General features: G+C 39.7%; 1 protein-coding gene across 2 annotated transcripts in view; it reads left to right on the top strand.

Annotated features, from left to right (window-relative positions):
- Positions 1 to 17,982, top strand: part of CACNA2D1 (calcium voltage-gated channel auxiliary subunit alpha2delta 1) — a 361,672-nt gene that overhangs the window by 281,720 nt on the left and 61,970 nt on the right. For both annotated transcript variants that reach the window (XM_054179081.1, XM_054179082.1), the window contains exon 13: positions 15,904 to 15,982. In XM_054179081.1, coding sequence (XP_054035056.1) covers positions 15,904 to 15,982 — 79 coding nt within the window. The remainder of the gene's footprint in view (positions 1 to 15,903; positions 15,983 to 17,982) is intronic.

Below are 17,982 nucleotides of genomic sequence, written 5' to 3'. Positions count from 1 at the left end.
CAATATTAAGCTATATAAAGTCAGAAATCTTGTATAAATCCATGCAAAATCATAATTTTTACATTTTCTCAGTATATTAAGCACACATATCCCCCCACAAACCTACACTTTGAACCACATTTGCCTGATGGTGTGTGAAGCCCTATGCCCCCACTAAGAATCAGAGTACAGTGATTTTTAAGATGATCTTTTCCAAAAACATCTATATATTGTGCTTTTAGCAGTTGCCTCCTAAGCGGACATACCACTGCTGTGTGCATAAGGGTCTGTACTGGGACAAGTTCTGTTCAATATCTTCATCAGTGTTATCAACAGTGAGATTGAGCCACCCTTAGCAAATTTACAGGTGATACCAAGTTGAGTGGTGCAGTCAATAAGTCTGAAGGGTGAGATGGCATCCAGAGGGACCTGGACAGGCTGGAGAGGTGGGCTGAGAATGTCATGAGGTTCAATAAGGCAAAGTATAAGGTCCTGCATCTAGATTGGAACAATCCTAGATATGAATACAGGCTGGGGGAAGGTTTGAAATTAGAAAAGAGAAGATTTAGACAGGATGTTTGGAACAAGTCTTTTACCATGAGGGTGGTGGAACACTGGAACTGACTGCCCAGGGAGGTAGTTGACACCCTGTCCCTGAAGACATTCAAGATCAGGCTCACCAAGGCTCTGAGCAACCTGACCTAGTGGAGGATGTTCCTGCTCAGTTCAGGGGGCTTAGACTAGACAACCTTTGGAGGTCCCTTCTAACCCAAACCATTCTATGATTCTATGATTACAGCAGTCTGCCACAGTCTTTCCATCACTGTCACTGACCTCTTTATGCAACATCACCTCTAAAGTTTTTCTTAAAGTTTTCATTAAGTAAGTCACATCCATACTTCTCTCCTTTTCACCTGCTTTCCATTCAACCATCACATCCCTAATGCTGTTTTCTGTATGTACACAAGTTAACTGGGCAAGATTGCTGCAGACTTAAGAGGTGTAGCAGAGTGGAGTAGGGTTTATTTTAGGAAAAGGATTTGCATGCAGAAGAACTTTTCCATGTGTGTCTGCACACACATATATGTCCTGGTACTGAGTTTCCCTTTAGACAGTTGATTCATTATGAACATGACTCTGCCTGGGTTATCACATGGTATTTTTTTCTATTCTGAAAGATAAAAATCCATGTGGTGGTGCTGAGAACTGCAGAAGGCTAATGAAAGTTTTAATGTAGCTTTGTTGAAAAGGAATCTTATCAGTCATATTAGAATTATGCATATCTGTTATATAAAACTCAAGTGGCAGCTTGTTTCTTTCAAATTTGGCATGGAGGGTGTTATCTGATACTTTCAGTTTTGTTGATCTTCAGTTCCAAACCACCTCATTAATAGTGATTGATTCGGGCTATTGCATATAGGTTGATGCTGCAGATGGTATAAAATGCTTAATTAAGGCAACAAGGACACACTGTCACTTAATATAGAAAGCACATTTTGTTTGTTTCAGGATGAAGGCAAGAGAATCACACTGCATTTTACTTATTTATAGAAAGAAAATACTACATATGGCATAACTGCTTGAAGTTAGGCATGAGAAGATTTGCCCTATCTCAGTCTCCCCATGCATTAACTATGCATTCACTCAGGAATTTTGCATTTCAGTGAGTTGTGAGTTTATTGTATTATCCTAGAATTCAACAACCGAAGGGATGAAACTTTTGAGTTGATTGTATTCTCCTTGAAATCCACAACTGAAGGGTTGAAGCTTTCTGTAATGAACAACTTAATATCTGGGCCATGCCTGCTAATTTTTATGTCATCTCTTCTTTGAAGTATCCAATTCTAAAAGGTCCTTTCATATTTGTTTCTGTTTAAGCACCTGTCTAAAGAGCTTTCCCTGAATTTTTATAAGGCAAAACAAGCCCTTTTGGTATAGAAGTTTTTTCCTAATGTCCAATGTAAATCTCTCCTGGTATATCTTGATGACATTTCTTTCTGTCTTATCAGTTGTGACTTGTGAAAACAGACCAACACACACCTCTCTACGTCCTCTCTTGAGGTTCTTGTAGAGAGTTATAAGGTCTCTCATCCTCCTGTTCATTAGACTAAACAACCCCAGCTCCCTCAGCTACTTCTCATAAGACATATTCTTAAGACCAGCTTCATTGCCCTTCTCCAGACACGCTCCAGCACCTCGATGTCTCTCCAATACTGCTGCATCAAAAAAGTGAACACTGTACTCAAGGTGTGGCCTCACCTGTGCCGAGTAGGACAATCACCACTCTAGTCCTGCTGGCCATGTTACCTGTGATGCAGGCCAGGGTGCTCTTGGCCTTGGTCACCTGAGCACACTGATGGCTTGTGTTCAGCTGGCTGTTGATCAATACTCTCAGGTCCCTTTCTGCTGAGCAGCTTTCCAGGCATTCTGACCCAAGCTTGTAGTACTACATGGGGTTGCTGTGACCCAAGTGCAGGGGTTACAATACTTGGCCTTCTTGAAGCCCATATGATTGCCCTCAGCCCATCAATCCAGCCTGTCCTTTCCTATCCTTCAGCAGATCATCACTCCCATCTGACTTGGTGTTGTCTTGCTGAGGGTGCACTCAGTCTTCTCGTTGTTAAGATTATTGATACAGATATTAAGCACTGAGCCTTGGGGAATACCATTTGTGACTGACTTCCAACTGGATTTAACTCCATTTGCCGCCACTGCTCCCTGGGCCTGGCCATGCAGCCAGTGTTTGATTCAGTAGTGCGTGCCCATCCAGGCCTAGGACAGCCATCTTTTTTTCATGAGGATCCTGTGGGAAACAATATCAAAGTCCAGGTAGACAACATTGTCTTGGTTTGAGCTGGAAAACAGCTCTGCACAGAAAGTATTTCACCCCAAAGGAGTAAAATAAAAACACACAGAATTGGAGGTTAAATAGAAATACTATTTACAAAAATAGACAAAAGCATAAAAGGCATTCAGGGAAAAAGGAATATATACACAAGTCCCCCACACTGGGCTGACCTGCACAGTAAGAAAATAGCTTGCCAAAAAGGCTGCAGAAGGCTGCACTCCCCCACAAACCAAAGAGATAATAGCAGCCACACGTGGCAGGAGCAGAGGGGAGGGAGAAAGAGACAGAACAGGCTGTGAGGATGCCTATATAAGGACTGTAGGATTACAGGATGGAATAACAAATTACAATTTCCTGTGTCCACCCTCTGGGATGGACTGTCCAGCCCCTTGGACTCTGTCTCTGGAGGACTTTTATCTGTGTGATAGGACACTTAGGCTTTAACCTACAACAAACATCCACAGCCTTTCCCTCATCCACCAAGTGAGTCACAAAAGTAGATAAGGTTTGTTAAGCAGGGCCTGCCCTTCATGAACCCATACCGACTAGGCCTGATTGCCTGACTATCCTGTATGTGGTGTGTTACGGCACTCAGAATGATTTGTTCTGTGATCTTCCCTGACACCACAGTCAGCCTGACAGGTCTGTAGTTCCCTGGGTCCTCCTTCTGGCCCTCCTTGTAGATGGGCTCACATTTGCTAATTGTCAGTCTATTGGGACCTCTCCACTAGCCAGGACTGCTGATAAGTTGTGAAGAGTGGCTTAGTAGGCACATCTGCCAACTCCTTCAGTATGCTTGGGTATAACCCATCTGGCCTGACATGTGCATCTAGGTTCAGCAGCAACTAATGTAATTAAACTGGTACAATTAAATGTATTTTTTAAAATACTTAAGTATTGGGAAGTTATTTTAAAATATGGTCAAAATCTTAGTCTCTCAATGTTTCTTCAGGCAGCTGGTAGAGGAGTGTTAGCTGAACATTAGACCATTAGTGGATGAAATTGTTTCAGATGGCATGGAACATCTTTGAATAGAAAGATTTGCTGATGCACTGGTGGAAAAATCAGATGAAAATATGTGGGAAACTTTGCACTGGGGCTCAAAGGGGGACATTACAGAATCTCTGTATTAGGCAAGAGAATAGGCTGAAACAAACAGACAGTGGTACAAGAGGTATGGATGCAGCAGCCTAAACAGACGACAGGTTAAGAAGGAAATTCACATTTCAAGCAACAGAGCTACAGTCCATTCAGATAACAAGAACTATGTGGTCATATACTGAAGAAGAATAATAGAGGGAAGGGTTATGAAAAGGGAAATGAGAAAATGAAAGGGTAGGTGGACTGTAAACATCATTTCAACAAGTAAAAACCCTGTAAACATGTGAAGTAGTCCAGATTGCTACAGATATGGTAAGGAAGGCTTATGTTCTTCAGAGGTCATTGGTACCTGAGATGGAAGAGCACTGTTTGAGAAATAATTTCAAAAGCAAGAATTATTATATGTAATTAAGGTCTTTTTGTATAGCATTTTGAAAAAAAAAAAAAAAAATCAGTTTTGAAAAAAGCAAACAAAAATAATCTTCCGAGTGAGAGATGAGTATTCTGGTGAGAAACAGAAAATACCCCTATCACTACTTTGAAAGTGATTTGTATTCAAAATCCCAATGCATTTTAAAGAAAAGGCTGAAACCTGCTCTGTCATATCTTCAGGAAGTCACAGTCACATTCTTTAATATTTTGCACTATACAGGACAGAATTTAACTTTCAAAATGGATAGATGAATAGAGAGCAGTTGATGTTGTCTGTCCTGACTTCAGCAAGGCTCTTGATGCTATCTCCTGTAACATCCTTTTAGGTAAACTCAATAAAAGTGGATTAGATGATTGGACCATGAGATGGATTGGAAACTGGCTCAACAACAGAGTTGTACAGAGAGTTGTGCCGAGGCCACTTGAAAGCCTGTGTCCAGTTGTGTTTCCCAGGGATCAGTACTGGGTCCAGTTTTGACTCCAGAGCTAGACGCAGTACTCCAGGTGAGGTCTCCCCAGAGCAAAGTGGCAGAATCACCTGTCTTGTCCTGGTGGCTATGCTGCTATTGATGCAGCCCAGGATGTTATTGGCCTGGGCCACAAGTACACACTGTTGGCTCGTGTCCAGCTTCTCATGCACCAGCACCCCCAAGTCTTTTTCTACAGGGCTACTCTCAATTTCATCATCCTTCAGATTGTATTGATATCTAGGATTGCCCTGCCCTAGGTGCAGGACCTTGCACTTTGCCTTACTGAACCTCATGAGATTCCCCTCAGCCTACCTTTTCAGCCTGTCCAGGTCCCTCTGGATGGCATCCTGTCCTTCAGACTTATCACATGCACCACTCAGTTTTGTGTTTGTCTTGTTTCTTTTTTTTTTTTTTTTTTTTTTTTTTTTTTTTTTTTTGGGGGGGGGTATAGAACTGAATTTTGTCATGATTCATTTTATTATTATTATATCATGTATGGGATAGGTGGTATCTCTAAATCTGTGTGCATGCAATGTTTCTCACAAACAATCCCGAGATTTCAGATGCAGTATATCAAGAAGTACCATGAGTGGGCGTGCACAGTGATTGCATTAATTGTTAGCTGTGAAGGACGTTCTCTGTTACATGATTCTGTATCAGACTTGGTCTTTCAGCCATGCCAGGATGTTTGCTAGGTGCTGACAGCAGGCATCATCAGTGCCTGCTTGTGTCATAATGGAACATTCCACTTGCAACAAGAGGCAAGGTCAGGTTGCTCTGAGCACAGTGATGTATGGCAATGTTGAGTTCCTGTTATTAGGCAGTAGTTATTAATATTTTTCCCAATAAAAAAGGAAAAGGAAATGAATGTGAAGCATTTTCAGTCATGAATCTCCCTCCTCTAAGATGATCTAAAGGCACTCTCCTTTTTCCACGTGAATCTTCCAGACAAACAGCAGGTGAGCAAATGCAGAAATCACTTCATCTGGTTGACTTACTAAATCATTCTCATTTGGAATTTTCATACTCTTGAGAAGATCATAGAATTAGATGTCAATTTTGTATAACTGATAATCCCAGAAAGGAAATGTGTTCTACTGAAAATGAGGGTTTCTGACGGTTCAATCATTTCCCCCACGTCCTTATCCCTTTGCTATTATAACTCTTTGCAACTGCTTAATTCCAGTGCTTAGCAAGCTGTGCAAGCACTGGAGCTATGGGACTAAATAATGGGGGGGGAATAAGTATGCAAAGGAGAGAGATAATACATTATCTAATAATACTATAATACTCTGATAAGACATCACCTGAGTACTGTGTCCAGCTCTGGAACCCTCAAGACAGGAAGGACATGGACCTGATGGGGCAGGTTCAGAGGAGGGCCATGAAAATGGTCAGATGGCTGGAACACCTCTACTATGAGGACATGCTTGAGGGTGGTCAGCATGGAGAAAAGAAGGATGCAGGAAGACATAATAGAGGCCTTCTAGTACCTGAAAGAAGGCCTACAAGAAGGCTGCAGAGGGACTGTGTACAAAAGCCTGCAGCAATAGGATGAGGGGCAATGGTTTGAAATTAGGGAAGAGGAGATTGAGATTGGATGATAGGAACAAGTTCTTTAACATACGGGTGGTAGAACACTGAAATGAGTTGCCCAGGGAGGTAGTTGAGGCCCCATTCCTGTAGATATTCAAGAGGCTCACCAAGGCTCTGAGCAAACTGATCTATTGGAAGATGTCCCTTCTCACAGGAAGGGGGTTGGACTTGAAGACCTTTGGAATTCCCTTCCAACCCAAAACATTCTGTGGTTCTATGATTTTCAAAAAAAGACTATTTGCATGGAGAAAAGAAATGCCAGAGTACCTGATTAAAATGAATGTTGGAAATAGTCAGTGGAATGTTTCAATGGGACCCTAGCTAGTATTTGTGATATTTCTTTTCCAGGGTTTATAAGGCAAACAGAAACTAAAAAATAAGAATAAATAAATAATTTTAAAAGGCCTAGTGTCACAATATGAGCAGGAAATGTCTATCTAATTAATCTTTTCCTTTCCAGCTGCTCAGCTGCCTCCAAATATTGTTTTCAATATCAAATAAATGCCTAAAATGGTTTTAATCAAGAATACAGGGGGAACTTCTTTGACAAGTCCTTTGTCTGGTTCCTGACATAGGCCACAAAATGGACAAGGAATTCTCAGGGAGTGCTAAATGCTGAGGGAGAAGTAGTTAGGAAGAAGTCGTTTGGGGAAAGGAGGGATTTAATTGTTTTTCCTTTCAACAAAGAAACTTTGCAAAGTTTATTTTGGGAAACCAAGGAAAGAAAGAGATCAGCTGAGCAAATAGCACCTGGGTAGTCAAAGTAAAACATTCAATGGCTGAATTATTAAAAAGTTGACAGTGTCATTTCTTCATCTGGGAGACAGGATGAGTGACTAGAAAATCATCCAATCCAAATTGAATTCTTGCTGAAGTGGGGTGTTTTGGTGAAGAAAGCACTTGTGATGGAACAGGAGAAGCAACCAGTCTATCATCATCCTTTGAGACAGAGATGCAGCCACAAATCTTCATCACAGATAAAATCTATCTTTTCCTTTCAGCAGATTGAGCTGAACAGTCAGCAACTGCACTGCACTCTATTGGAGGCATCATATTCATTTAAATGTACCATTTAATTTAAAGGTACCATTTATATTAGTGAATTACATGGGGTCAAGGCATGGCCTTGGACAATGTTCTGCAATCGTTTATAGGTTCTAACTCTTAGCTAAACCTGGCACACTCCCAGAGTAGGTGCTGGAACTGCTCCTGGGGCAGCAAGGAAAGGAAACAAAACGGAAGAAGCAACATTTTAAGTTCTATGCATGTATATGGGCTCTGTTGTCACAGTTGCTATTATGGCTGAAGAGTGGTCCAAGGCCAAATTTTTGGTAGGGTTGACACAGCCAGATTGACTCTAAAATTCAAGCACATCACTGGGAAGTCCTACCAGTGTTTTTGAAAGCACATATTTCTCTTTCTTACTGCTATTCTTGAGATTAATGTAAAAAGCTAGTAAAACAGAACTGATTTATACCTGCAGCTAGAAAATGTTGAGATTAAAGACTTCCCTGTATTCTTGGAGACAGAGCACATAGTCTCATCATCGTTATGTCATATACCTACAGTAAGTTATTGTAAGCACAGAGAATAGACTTATCCTGCTTCTGCTTCTGTGATACATTTGGCTTGTCTAAGATTAAGTATAAACTAGGTAAAGACTTAAAGGATCATATAATCAGCAGTCCATCTATCCAATTATAATCAATTTCACAGAGAGAGATTAGCATATTTATACCTTCATACATACTTCAGTAAGTACAGTGAGCTGCTGTAGCTCCACAAGGTGGCACTGAGGAGATGTAGAAGTGTGTAACATAATTAGTAATTTTATAATTCTGTGAGAGTGTTAATTCACAAATTTTTCAATACATTAACCATGTTAACCATAATGATTTCAACCCCTGCACCAGAAAATAACCCCAGTTTCATGCACATACATTTTCTTTGTGAGAAAACAAACAATAAAAAAAGCAGGATGAAACCCTTTTTTTGTTGTTGTTTATTTTTAAAATACTGTATTCTCAAAACAGAGTTCAGGAATTCATGCCTTTCAATATAAAGATTTCAGAGTGAAGATGTGAATGTCATTGTATGCATATGCTATAATCCTCAATTGTTAGTTCTTTTACAGAGAAATTGCATATAACTCCACCACACATCAGTGTTCTCGGTTCTGTTTTTGAAATATATTAAGACCATTAGATGGTTTTGGGCCCGCTAGAAATACATATAGCAAAAATATATATATGTGTGTGTATATATATCTTCTATCAGTGTAGAATAATGTCCAAAGTAAATGAGAGTCTCCAATAATATCCTAGTATGTAAAAAAAACCCCATAATTTATCTTTTTATTTTAAGATAAAAGGATTAACATTACATTGTAATGTGAGCTAATTTTTAGAGTGTCATTATTTCTTTCCTTTATTAGTCTATAATTACACAGACTATAATTAGATGATGAATTCATAAGTTAGTGTTACAGCTTGAAGTTTGAGGTTGAATTGGAGTGAAAGAAAGATATTAATAATAGACTACAACTATACATGGAAACTCTGGGAGAAATAATGAACTGAGAATAAATATCTAGAAAAGCAGTTCAATAGACCTGCTCTATTAGTCTTTAAATACAGGCTTCAATTAGAATATTTTTCCATTGATATCAAGGGGATTACTTGCATAGTTAAATGTCATGATGCATCAAAGCATAGAGGGTCAAATATAGAAGCACTTGAATAGGCCACAAACACTTGAGGACCACAAAAATGATCAAGGGCTGGAACACCTCTGCTCTGAGGATAGGCTGAGGGAGCTGAGGTTGTTCAGCCTAGAGAAGAGGAGACTTTGGGGGGACCTTGGCCCTGCCTTCCAATACCTGCAAGGATCCTACAGGAAGGCTGGAGAGGGACTTTTCCTAAGGGTGTCTAGGACAAGGGGGAATGGTTTGAAGCTGAGGGAGAGTAGGTTTAGAGTGGATCTTAGGAAGAAGTTCTTCATCAAGAAGCAAGGTTGTGGATGCCTTCTCCCTGGGGGTGTTCAAGGCCAGGTTGGATGAGACCTTGAGAAGCTGAGTCTAGTTGAGACGTGTCCCTGCCTGTGGTGGTGAGGTTGAAGTAGATGATCTCTAAGGTCCCTTCTATCCTAAGCCATTCTATGATTCTGTGTTTTATGAAATGCATTCATACTTTCTTCCTGTCTACAAATTCAAAGATGTGCAGCCTGCAAGAGCCAGGGCCTGTACCCAAAACACTTTAGAATGAAATCAGCCAATACAGGGCAGGGGATGGAACACACAGGGAGGGAGGCTGGCAACATGTTTTTGCCATACTGTTGTGAGCCATGCTGTGCCACTTGACCTCATGGCCTGAGAAGGAAAATGGGTTATGTCCCATTTTATTTGCTGCATAAAGATACCCTAAGGGATACCAAAATTTTCCTCTAGCATGGAATTGTGAGTCTTACCCCTGCTGTTAAACACATAATTCTATTTCTTTTCTCTTTATTCTTCCTAGGAAAACAAAGAAACAAACAAAACCACAAACAAACAAACAAACAAAACCACAAACAAACAAACAAACAAAACCCCACTGAAACAAACACGCACTCCCACCCCACCCCAAAAAAACACACACACACAAAACCAAAACCCCAAACCAACAACAACAACAAAACCAACCAACCAAACAAAAGCTTTACTTTCATAGTTATAACCCAAATTGTTAAGGACTACACCCCTGGACATCCTAGCAGTTCCGTATGACAGATGATGGACTAGAATTGGGTGAAACTTTCTATTTGGCATTTCTTATTGGCTAAGCCTAGGTGGTTTCCTAAATAACATATGTGGTTTTCAGATCATTCTCTGAGGTTCTGTTCTCGGTTCAAAGTGGTCATAAATGCTTTCTGGCTTTGGTTAGTTAGGAAAATTCAAAATCATTGTCAGATTTCTGCCCACAGATATAAGGCAGTAAGGAAAAAATTGCATTCTGAGTTTTAACTGTGGCAGCTTGATAACCACATAACATTTCCCTGACCTACAGCAGCAAAGTATCAAAATGATTAAGTGGTTTAAAGGCTGCACTTACAAGAGATTTAGAAGATGCAGTGCCTAATGGAATATAGAAAAGCACTTTAATGATGTTATTTAGAAAAATAGGCTTGGTGTATTTTCCTCTTATTTTAGAAGTGTACTGATTAGATACAAACCATGAGCTATTTTTCATCGTATCTGATAATCTATAAACACATTAGTGGGAAAAATAGTTTCCTGGGTAATGCTGGATTTACAGAATTATTTATTCTTCTTTATCACATCTTCTCTTTGTCTATGGTAGAAGGGATTATCTGCGAACAAATGTGTGGAACATCTTCCTTATGAGGAAAGGCTGAGCTGGGTCTCTTTATCTTGAAGAAGAGGGGACTGCAGGATGACCTCATTCGTGTTTATAAAGATGTGAAGGGTGATGTTGGAAGGATGGAGCCAGGCACTTCTCAGTGATGTCAAATGACAGCACAGGGGGCAATGGGTGCAAGCTGGAGCATGAGAGGTTCCATGTGAACATAAGGAAAAACTTTTTCATTGTGAGGCTTCCCAAGAGTTGGGGAGTTTCCTTCTCTGGAGAAATTCAAAACCCACCTGGATGTGTTCCTGTGTGACCTACTCTAGGTCATCCTGCTGTGGCAGGAGGGCTGGACTAGATGATCTTTCAAGGTCTCTTCCAACTCCTAACAGTCTGTGATTCTGTAGCTATTTAGCTGCTTTATAGAGGCCTGAATAAAATATTCCAAAATCTTACTGTCATCATGAAAACTGTAGCTGTATGATGTGATTAAATCACTCAGTCACTTTATCTACATGATAAAGAAAGATGCACACCTGCAGTCCTAGTGGGATTTTTATTGCCTACATCTAGATGAATATATCAGTCACATAGCTCTCCTGACAGCTGACAAAGAGACATATATAGCTCCAAAATTCAGGTAATCTCATCCTAAAGAGAAATTAAGAGGTGCCCTCTCTAACTGCAGCAGCACGAAATTCAAGGCAAATCATTCATCTGTCAAAAACTGGGCATGTTCATCCCCTCTGAACTGCGTGCACAGTGGTTGCAGTTTCTCAGATTCTTGTAGGCCTACACATTCCCTATCAATATGTAGTGGTCTAAACAGCAAGTTTATTTTGTGCTTAGTTACCACTTTGAATTAACTTCACTCGAGCTGTTAATTATCTTTAATACTCAAAGCATAGTAAACCCAAAGGAAGAGTATAATTTAATTTTAATTTTATTCCAATAAAAAAAATAATAAAGATGATAGGCAAAAATCAACTGAGATCTGTAGGAAGAACAGTCTTTCCAAGGGTAGCTCTTCATTCTCTTTTCATCACAAAACTCGAGTGCTAGTATCTGTAGCAGTTGGAACCCTTCTATTCACCTTGGGTTTAATCAGCTTTTTCTGACACAGAGAATTACAAAATAAAACTAAATTAATTACATAATTAGGCAGTTGTATTTTCTTCAGTATAGTGCTTTCCCCTGTATTATCTGTATTATCTGTAGCACTTGACGGGGTGCTTGGTGCTGTGGGTTAGTTGCTTGGGCGGTGTTGGATTGGTTGATGGGTTGGACGCGATGATCTTGAAGGTCTCTTCCAACCTGGTTTATTCTATGTATTCTATGTATTCTATGTATTATTTCTTGTATACCACTTCCTCTGATTAAAAGTTGGGTTTTCGCTTGTTTCCCTTTGATGTCCTTCATAAGATGCTAGGATAAGTCAGGTTTGAAGGGACCTCCAGAAGTCTCTAGTCCAATGTCAGGAGTAAGATCAAAACAGGTTGCTCAGGGCTTTTTCTAGTCTGTTCTTTAAAACCTCAAAGGAGTTAGACTTTACAACCTTTCTGGGCAGCCTGTGCTACTTATGACTGTCCTTACGATAATGTTACACTAGTTTTGTTTGTTAATAAGTATATTGTTTTACTATGTATGGTAAATAAATAATACAAAGAAGAAAAGATTTGTTGTTTTCTCCTCAAGGTTAGTTTCAGTGAGAAAAACAGAGAATTAGATACCCATTATATATTTCTGATAAAACTAACACAGCTCCGGACTTGAACCTTCCCTGGTAGAAACTAGGGCTTTTCTATTTCTGAACAGTTTCAATGCTGTATCTGACCTGGTAGAGCAGGCCTGTCTCTACTTCTCCATTCTAACGGTATGAGTTTTCTAGATGAACCTACCTCTGAAAACCAGGGAGTTGCACTTTACTTGAGAAATGGCCTGGGGAACAGGAGTGTGCATCCGCTGATGTGGGTGATGGATAGAAAGAGCATAGCAAAAAGACCCACAAACCTGTAGTGGTAGCAGAACCTACGAGGCTGCAGAGAAGCACAAAGAGACAAGCAGGCCTCAGTGGTTATGGAAAACAACTTGGGATCAAAGAGTACTTGGCAGTTTGCTTCAGTTCAGGAATCCACTTAGCTGGTTGAAACCAGACTTAAAAGAAAGAACAGGCAAAGGGAGAGGTGCTCATAGTCATTGTGTCTGATCTAGTTACTCCAAGTGTTCTCAGTCATAAATTCCCTATTAAAAGTAATTAAATGTGTCTTGTTAAGTCTTTTGTCTTCTTTGGAGAGATGTCCATAAGGAAGAGATATAGACAGACACTCAGTCCTGTGGCTCACTCTGGGTCCTGTCGCAGAAAATATTATCACAGAGCATGTTTTTTAGCTAAAATTGGGTTGTTTAGTTTGACTTGCTGACTCATTTTTCCAGCTGGTCTGTCATTCTACTCAATTCCAGATGAGGCAATAGGAAAAAGAAAACTCTTTTGAATGTTCCACCCTCTTGCCAAACCGAGTAACAATTAAAAGCTCCAATTTTCATTGCAGTTCTTTATCTCTGTTAATTATCCAAGGAACACTAAATCAGATATATTGTCCTCTGCTTGTTGTCAATAATTTAAATTCTAAATTCTTTACAGATTAGTTGCAGATTTAACATGCTGCTCCTTTTCCCTAAATTACATAGCATTTCACAACTTGAATCCAATGCAGTGTTTTATTTTTATATTTGAGATCAAATACTAGACAGTCCAGTCTAATTGGCTCATGTTTTATACACACATAAGCAAACCCACATGGCTCTGTCTGAAGTTAATTAGTCACTTCTACCACAAAAGAGACATCAGGTCACTCAGCTATCTAACTAGTGGCCTTCAGTGTTATTGTTTTTTCTAATTGCACCATAAGTTTTTGAGATGATGGCAATCTGAATCAAGTGTTTCATGGACACTGAACTGGGAGCAGTGGTGAGTTCAAAGAACCCAGGAGTATGGTTGGTAGGGACCTTGTGAGTTGAGAAATACCAAAAGAAAATAACATTGTGATATTCAGCTTGAAAAAAAATAGGCGGTAATTAAATAGAAACAAAAAGGTCCATCAGAAAATGTAAAAGAGACCAAGAGAAAACAGGGGATGGCAAATGTAACTTGAATTTACAATGTGGTACAAAAAAAGAATAACAGAGTTGTAGACTTAAAAAGGAGTCTGGGAGGGGCAAGCAACAAGAGGGAGGTTGTGAGGTGCCCTTGATCTCAAAGGTCTCTTCCAACTTCAACAGTTCTATGATTCTATGTTTCTATTATGTCTTCATTTTAAACATAGTCATCAAGTTCCAGAGGTCTTGATCTCATGTTGTTATTTGTAAAGAGGCGAAGTTAAAGTTGCAGAGAAAAAAAGAGATGCCTGAAAAAAGGAAAGGCAGTCTAGTCCTTGGACATTCCTTCAGAGAGACATAATAATAGTGAACAGCTGTTAAACTCTTTGGAAAATATTTTTCCCACCTCTAATAAAAATGCTTAACTTTTGAACAAAATATTCAACCAGAAGCTGAAACATAAGATAAGTAATTTTTCTTTGTGATTTGTAGGATTCTACCAGGTTTTGTTTCAGTCTTTTCTTATTTGGATCAGACAATTTGAATAGAAAATAACTTCAGCTGCAAAACTTCTTTTCAGACCAAAACATGGATAGAATTTGGTGAATTCTGGAATTCTTCTGAAGCCATAATTCCCCTCATCTGAAGAGATAGATTGGAGTACTGCCTAAACAAAATGGCATTGTACTTATAAAATATGGCTTAAAGTGAAATCTCAGGGGATTATCCTTTCTGTGGAACTTGGCTGAACTAATTTAGTGGGTTTACATGAAAAAGGCTGAAATTCTGAGAATCTTTCCTGTAGTATCTGAAAATTTATTGTGGTGGTTTGTTTTTGTTTTGTTTTGTTTTGTTTTGTTGGTGGTGTTTTTTTTAATGAAATTATTTTATATCCTAAAAAAAAATCATGGTTTTCATTGCTGTGAATTCTACCACCATGCATGTGTTCATTTTAACTAATTGGTAAGCATCAATAATGATAGGAGATTATGTCAACTAATTTAACAAAACCTGAAGAGTTATAATTGCAACATTAGGGTCTAAAAAAAATTAATATGCTTGATGGATGCAACCAGTGTAAGAGCTTTAAACTATGAAAAGTGCATGAAACAATATTCTTGAGTTCTACTTCATGGACAGGCTTGAGAGATGGGGCCAAGCCAACCTCATGAAGCTCAACAAGGCCAAGTGCAAGGTCTTACACCTAAATCAGGAAATTCCAAGAACAAATATAGGCTGGAGAAAGAGTAGCTTTAGAGCAGTCTAAAGCAGAAGGACTTGGGAGATGTCAGTTGATGGAAAACTCAACTTGAGCTGCCAATGTGCATTTGTAATCCAGAAGGCCACTGTGTCCTGGACTGCATCAAAAGCAATGTGACCAGCAGGACAAGGAAGGTGATTCTGCTAGTGTGAGACCATACCTGGAGTCCTGTGTTCAGTTCTGGTGCTCCCAGTATCAGAGGGACGTGGAGCTGCTGGAGTGTGTCCAGAGGAGGTCCATGAAAATAGTCAGGGGGCTGGAATACTTCTGCTATGAGGACAGGCTGAGGAAGCTGAGGTTGTTCAGCTTGGAGAAGAGAAGGCTCTAGAGAGACTTAATAGCATCCTTCCAGTACATGAAGAGGGACTATAAGAAAGTCAGGAAGGGACTTTTTGTAAGGGCTTGTAGTGATAGGATGGGAGTGAATGGATTGAATCTGGAGGAAGGCAAATTTAGACTGGATATTAGGAAGAAATTCTTTACAGTGAGGGTGGTGAGAGATTGGAACAGGTTGCCCAGGGAGGCTCCCTGGAGGTGATCACAGCCAGGTTGGTTGAAGCCTTTAGCAACCCCCCATTGAAGGGGGATTGGAACTAGATGATCTTTAAAATCCCTTCCAACCTTTACCGTTCTGTGAATGTATGAATCTAATATTTTAATAATAGTGTATCTATTATGGTGATAAAGAAGCAAATTTTGCAGAGTTATTTTCCTGTTCATATATATGCAGAGTGCAGGTATCATTAAGTAATATGCATTTGGTTTTAATTTTGCTAGGTACGTGTGTTCACATTTTCTGTTGGTCAACATAATTATGACAAAGGACCCATACAGTGGATGGCCTGTGAAAATAAAGGTACAGTGTTTTCCTTTTAAACTCTTCTTTGATAGATATTTGGGTAGGTAATATTTTCACTATTCTCTAAAAATTTCAGATTATTGGTTTTCAGCCTGATTTTTAAGTCAAACCTTACAAGCCTGTGGTAACATGGTATTTCTGTATTTTAACTGTAGCAACATTTGGTTTGTATGTACAGAAAAATGCCTCCAGAAGGAGAAGGGCTGTTAAAATTGATGCATTTGAAAGGGATAAATGACTTATCACTTTTGGTGTAAGGGAAATACATGCAAGCGTTGTTTGGGTCTTTACTTCTTGGCTGACTTGGTGGAAGCACATAGTTCTTAAGCAAACAGGTGTTCATGTAGCTCATAAAGGACCTTTACTTTCATAAACTAGTTTCAGAGTCAATATGATGGGTTATTAAGTGCATCTGACAGCATGACTGAGTTACAAGAGTTGCATAGTTTCTTTGAGTGAAACATCTTCCTTATGAGGAAAGTCTGAGGTAGCTGTGTGACCTCATTCATTTTTATAATGATGAGAAGGGCAGTGTCAGGAGGATGGAGCCAGGCTCTGCTTAGTGATGTCCAATGACAGGATAAAGGGCTATAGGTTCAAGCTGGAACACAGAAGGTTCTACATAAACATAAGGAAAAAGCTTTTTCACTGTGAAGGTGTCAGAGCACTGGAACAGGCTGCCCAGAGAGGTTGTGGAGTCTCCTTCTCTAGAGACATTCGAAACCCACCTCAATGTGTTTCTGTGTGAGCTGCCCTAGGTGATCCTGCTCTGGCACAGGGTTGAACTCAATGATCTTTTGAAGTCTCTTCCAACCCTTAGCATGCTGTGATTCTGTGTGTCAGTCAGGCACACCAAGTGTCTGTCTTAAAGCTCTAGAAAATAGAAGCAGAACTTACATTTATCTTTCTCAAATCTATCATTAGATACACAGATATCCTCAGTGAGTGAAATATCTGCCTTACTCTTGGAGTGGGAGTGTGTAGTGATTTCCTTACTTGCATTATGTAAATTATCCTGAGAAAAACAGTTTTTCAGTGATCTACATAGTCTCTAAAATAATGGTGCTTTTGAGGAGGGAAAGCAGCCTATCTGCTCAGGAGAGAAAACCAGACTTGAAATCTTGCCATGTTATTCAGTGGTTTTGATCTAGAGCAGGATAGATTTGGCTTGGGCATTAGGAACGACTTATTTTCTATGAAGGGAATGGAACACTGGAACAGGTTGTCCAGGGAGGTGGTGGGTATATTCAAGGTCAGGCTGGATGGGGCTCTAAGCAACCTGATCTAGCTGGGGATGTCCCTGCTTACTGCAGGGCAATTGGTCTAGATGGTCCCTTCCAACGCAATACCTTCTATGATTTTATGATTCTCAGATCTGCTCAATACCTCTATTATCTCCTTATCATTTTCCAAGGCACACTTCACTTCCTCTTTGGCACTTTCAAATATGGTTTCTAAAGAATGCACTTGTAGTAGGTCTTTCTCAACTTGGATGGTCTGTATTGCACCTTCGAGTTTTACATGTAGCTGGGTACTTGTTATCCATTCTTTGTTTAAATGTTAAATCTTGGAACAAAGAAGATGAAGTTGCTGTTCTCTAGTTATTTTACCTGATGAAATTTTAATAAATTGCATTATTTATACAGTGAAAAAAATTCACAGGAAGATTGATGGATTGCCTGAAAAGCAAGACCCTATGTTTTACTGCTTTTGTGATTGGGCAAGTAGCTTCTGCCAGCTGTGAGAGCTCTTGGGTGATGAAGACTCAAGGTTGTCATCCATTGCAGGGACAGGCACAGAAGGAATGTGGTTGTCATCAGTATCTGCATTTAGAGTGATGCTTTTTCATAAGGCTTTGGAATGAGTCTTCCAATCTGACTTCAGTCCATGCGATCTCTGCTCATCTATTTACCTTTAGACCAATAATTGGATAATCTGTGTGATAAGCTTAGGGGTCTGTATTAATATGTCAGACCAGGAGGCCTAAAGCTTCTCCT

Source organism: Dryobates pubescens, chromosome Z, assembly GCF_014839835.1.
Source record: "Dryobates pubescens isolate bDryPub1 chromosome Z, bDryPub1.pri, whole genome shotgun sequence".
Classification (NCBI taxonomy): Eukaryota; Metazoa; Chordata; class Aves; order Piciformes; family Picidae; genus Dryobates; species Dryobates pubescens.
This window is presented reverse-complemented; position numbering and strand designations above follow the sequence as displayed.